Consider the following 5,118-nt stretch of genomic DNA (forward strand, 5'->3'; position numbering starts at 1 on the left):
TAAAGGGCATCCGTCCCTACACCGTGACTTTTTATTTCCCGAGGGCCGCTTTTTGTTTACCCATTTAAGCTTGTGATAACATTAAAGTTCGAATTTAAGACGTCTTTGCATTCCTTTGAAATTATTTTTAGGTTCATTTACTTATACACGTAAGAAAAACCCAACGCTCCGTTCGATCAATTGCTATAAAAACACTCTGCTACTACTACAGACGGTGTCACTACGCCGGCGGCTGTGGCTGTTGTTGAAGCCTCTTCAAGCTCCGCATCGGCAGGCCTCTCCCTCGGTGTGGAGCTGTCAAACTCAACCCGAACACCGCTTACAGCCGGCCAACTAAAAGTTGTTTTCCGTTCACGTTGTCATTTTTAGACTCCTTCGCTTCTTTGCTTGTGAATCCAAAAGCTGTGACGCTTGGCTGTTTTCGTTTTGCCATATTTTTTATTACAAAGCCAGAGTTAAAAATATATCAATATGAACATTTCAAATAACGCGTATGCATCGCCACCGTAACCATAGCAACGTAAGTAGCGTAAAAAAATGGAGGGCCGCCACATACAGATGGCAACACCCAGAAATATCCAAAAATATAAAACAAATATTCAGAAACTGTAATGAACAATAACTATTATTTATTTCAGGTCCCAGTTCATTGTGATTTTTGTATAGCAGTTATTAAAATCCATTCTAATTTTTCCCACAAAATCTCCAGCTCAGTGAGAAGCTAAAAGAACAATAGTTAGACTTTTAAGCCACATGTGCTCAGGAATTTCCATTTAATCTTTAATCTTTACTATCAATATTTCCTATTTTTTTTTGTTAACTTTTGATTGATTGAGTTTCAATAGTTTCCTACTCATCCTCTTGTTTTGGTTTTGCCATTGTAAGCCTTTAATCATCAGTGATCTTGGAGGAGTTTTCTGAATTTTGAGTTATTTTTAGTTCTCATGATGCAAAATGCGTCTGATGATGAAACTTGAGTTTTTATATTTCTTATAATTCTCACGAAAACAAGCATATCGATCTGAATGGTGTATTTCCTATGTCGCAGAGGGTGCATCTGGATATTCAGGTGGGAGAACACACCAACAACTACCCTGAGATCGCAGCGAAGGACAAACTGACGGAGCTGCAGCTGAGAGCCCGACAGCTGCTGGACCAGGTGGAGCAGATCCAAAAGGAGCAAAACTACCAGAGGGTCAGTAACAAAATACTCAGAGTAATGTGATCTACTAGGTTGATGAGGTCAAGAGTGGTACAGAAATTAGTCTTAAAACTTGGAAATGACTTTCTACCACTTCTGGTTCCTTAATCTCAAAGTCAGCTGTTCTATAATATACACTCACTGGCCACTTTATTAGGTACACCACTTCATTAAGTACACAATATATATATATATTTATGTTTTTGGTTTGACGCTCAAAATAAGATCTGTGGTTGTTATATTCTACAACATAAAATCTCCAAGTTATTACACTACTGGTGAGTATCTGAAGCGTCTGTGTGTCGTCGGTTGCTAACAAGTGTTAGAGATACTAAATGAGACTACTGAACATCGTCACACGGACATTAGCAGCTTTTAGCTTAGCGTTCTTGACGTGGAGTATTGTGACCATGATGTAGTTCCTTCATAGCTTAACGTTAGCTTTTTACTTCTGGCGAGCGCTTTTAAGCTTAAAAAATCATCCTGTTGAACAAAACATGTTGGCATCATCATGTGTTTGTAACATCTTCATTTCTACAAAATTCTGAAATCCAATGGAAAGCTGTCGTTATTTTTAGTAGAGGGAACCCTCTACTGGTTCCGCCCACAATAATCCCTCATCACTGCCCCTCTCATACTGTGTGTGGTGTCTCCTGCAGTATCGAGAGGAGCGCTTCCGCATGACCAGTGAGAGCACCAACCAGCGCGTCCTGTGGTGGTCCATCGCTCAGACCCTCATCCTCATCGTCACCGGCATCTGGCAGATGAAGCACCTCAAGAGCTTCTTTGAGGCCAAGAAGCTGGTCTGAGGTGTGTCTGCACCACGCAGCAGCTGGACAGACTCAAGCGGATGGAGGGACGCCCGCCCAGAAACATCCAGGAGGACACATGTTGTTAAGGGAGAGCTGTGGCTGTTAGAGGGGGGGTTATATGGGGTACGTCTCCACAGTCAGTGGATGATGCCCCCAGTTAGGAGAAACAGACTGGAGTAACTGCACAGAAATAAAGCAATATAGTGCTGGGGAATAATGTATTCCAGCTGGGGAGTCATGTGTTGTGCAAAGTTAAATGACTGTTTCTGTCAATTGAGTCTGGTAGCATTAGCTAGGACTGTAAGATAAATTGATGAAAATATAAAACATTTAGCATTTAAAAGAGATGTGTGTTAAGTAGGCTGCCCCTATCCACAGCAGTACATTAGCGTCCTCATGCTGCTCACGTCTGTTTCTCCAAACTGAAGCTAAGACACTGACTGGATATGCACCTCATACAACTCCCCCTCAAAACATCCTCACTATGCCTATAATATCAGCCATAAATGGTACGAGCAAACTCACGAAGCAGTTATATATCCTGGGGCCCCGGTTGTTATTATTCATTTTTTGGCTATTGTTATTTTCTGACACAGTAGCACAACATTCCACCTGCTTTTTGTGTGTTTTTGTTGACAACACTGGACATGTCATTTTTCTTTTTATGTTTATGAGGTCTTGCAGGAGTGAGAGACCACAGTGGATATGTAACAATGAAAGTGTTTAAGCTGTTGCAAACAAGTTTATTGATATTTTATTTTATGTAGCCTGTTTTCTGTCAATATTGCCTATATTTCTATTTCCAGGTTTGATAACGTTCTAATCACAGGCTTTCAGCTGGGTTCATTAGGTCGCTGGTAATAATACTATTTCACTGGCCATAATTCCTCACGTGTTAATTTGATATTTATACAACCGTCTTTTTTAGCATGCATACACAGTATATAAACCCTTAATAAATGGCTTATAACACACAGTGACACAGCAGCGTTTAGGACGTGTTAATTAATGTTTAAGAAAGCAATCCTGACTGGTGAATAAACTGAGTTCATCATTAATTAAATATAAACTATTATTAATATTAAAAAGTGTTAATTTATAGTAAAAAAAAACTCACTTGTAAAGCAGATAAATAATACAGTTAATATTTATAAATAAATAATTTTTATAAATCCCTGGTTTCATATTATATTTGTTTATACACCAGTGGAGAGTTTCTAATCTGGACATTAATAAACTCTGACAACTCCTTTATATCTGCTCACCTCCAAATAGCCTATATTGTTTATGAATTTGAAATGGAGGGTCAAATTAACACTCCCTGACTGTATATAGTTTTTTTGTCCCTGGAGTTCAGTCTCCTTGAGCAGGTGTGTAGATAGTTTGTGATACTTGTCTCTTAACAGGATTGACTGTTTGTTGTAAATAACAGCTATTGACCGCCCTGTTGATTTTCTAAAGCCTTTTACACTGATTGAATGTCTTTCCAGTTTGTGTTTCTTCAGTATTTATTGACTAGTTGTAGCCTGTGTTTCAGAGCTGAGCTTAAGCCAAATGTACTTCATTTACTGTTTCATGAGCCTTTTTGGAAGTTAGTCTATGTTCTCCAGTTCTTTTTTTTCTTTTCTTTTTTACATGCAAAGGCTAGATAAGAGTCAAATTCAAAAGATGAATTTCGGCCATTAAATTATTTTGTTTATTTATCACTCTTGAAATATTCTTATTTTTCCTGTGGTCACCTCCATGACTTAATAAAGACAATTTGGCCAAACAACTTTCTGTGTTTGATTTTATTTAGAGCCACTTTGCCAAATACAAGAAAATACACGGCGAATTGCAGAAACGTTCAGCAAACAAATGCATTGCTCATCTTTGACCTCCCAAACAACGCCTCATTAAGACAGCAGCCACACGTTTATCATCTTTTAGTTTGATCACTGACAGTAAAATCGCTTATCATGGAGACAGGACAACACACTGACCTTGTGACAGAATCCACTGCGAAACTGATATTGCTGCAGTGTAAAATCCATTGAAAACAGAAACACCACTTTGTATAGATTCACTCGTTCATCTGCAATAACGCAAAAACACAAGACCTACACAAACAAAACTCTTTCTCCAGGTTCGTTCTCGTTCATATCAAGAATAGAGATCTGTCACAGCTGGAACACCATAAGAAACAATGTGAAACACACAATACTATGTGTCATTAATTATGAAGGGATAAATGATTTATTAAATCAAGTCTTTGTTTCATCTGTACAACAAAAACGGTACATTGTACTGTGTGGGACACACTCTTTCAGAAGTCACATGCTGTTCAAGCTAGACTCTATTTCAATATAGTTTTGGTATTCAAATAATGTTACACCTTTTTATGCCCTGAACGCCAAAACAACCACAGACAAGAATATATATTTGTAATTGTCAAAATGATAACAAAGGCTGAAAAAACAGGAGATGCCTGTCTTCCCTTGGTCTCCAGGAGAAAACGCCACTGTATATCACCAAGTTTTCCTATAGTTTTGTATGTGAAATAGATCGCTGCATTGAACAAGACTTTATGTAGGCCTATTTGTTTATGGTTTATTTGATATGGAGGGGTGCAGTATACATAGACGTTCAGAGAAGAAGCAACCCCTCACTGTAAAATGTTTGGCTGTAAAATTACAGTAAATGACTGGCTACTAGTTGCATGTATTTCACAGTAATTGACTGTAAATATTTCCCAGTAATTGACTGTAAATATTTCACAGTAATTTACTGTAGATATTTTACAGTAAATTAGAGTAAAAGTACAACTAAATACTGTGACTTTACAGTTGCCATGCCCATGGAATTACTGTGATATAGCAGTACAGAGCTGTGGTATTATGGTACCTTGCTGTACATAGATTACAGTAATTACCTGTATTTTCAGACTATTACTGTAGAAGTAATGCAAAACAGTAGCCAGTAATTGACTGTAAATATACAAATGTAAATAATACGATAATATATTTTAAATTTGACTAGTTAACTGGGATTTTACCATAACTACACAATTCAATCAGCTCAATCAACAAAGAAAAACAAAGAAAATGCCCATTTTAACTTTTTATT

The 5,118-nt window shown here is 37.6% G+C and overlaps 1 protein-coding gene across 1 annotated transcript in view; it reads left to right on the forward strand.

Annotated features, from left to right (window-relative positions):
• tmed4 (transmembrane p24 trafficking protein 4) overlaps window positions 1-2,987 on the forward strand; it is a 6,896-nt gene extending 3,909 nt beyond the window's left edge. The window contains exons 4-5 of the mRNA XM_010781307.1: window positions 1,049-1,195; window positions 1,861-2,987. Coding sequence (XP_010779609.1) covers window positions 1,049-1,195; window positions 1,861-2,010 — 297 coding nt within the window. The 3' untranslated portion in view covers window positions 2,011-2,987. The remainder of the gene's footprint in view (window positions 1-1,048; window positions 1,196-1,860) is intronic.
• The last annotated feature ends 2,131 nt before the right edge of the window (window positions 2,988-5,118 follow it).

Source organism: Notothenia coriiceps, unplaced genomic scaffold, assembly GCF_000735185.1.
Source record: "Notothenia coriiceps isolate Sejong01 unplaced genomic scaffold, NC01 NC01_scaffold00023064, whole genome shotgun sequence".
Lineage (NCBI taxonomy): Eukaryota > Metazoa > Chordata > Actinopteri > Perciformes > Nototheniidae > Notothenia > Notothenia coriiceps.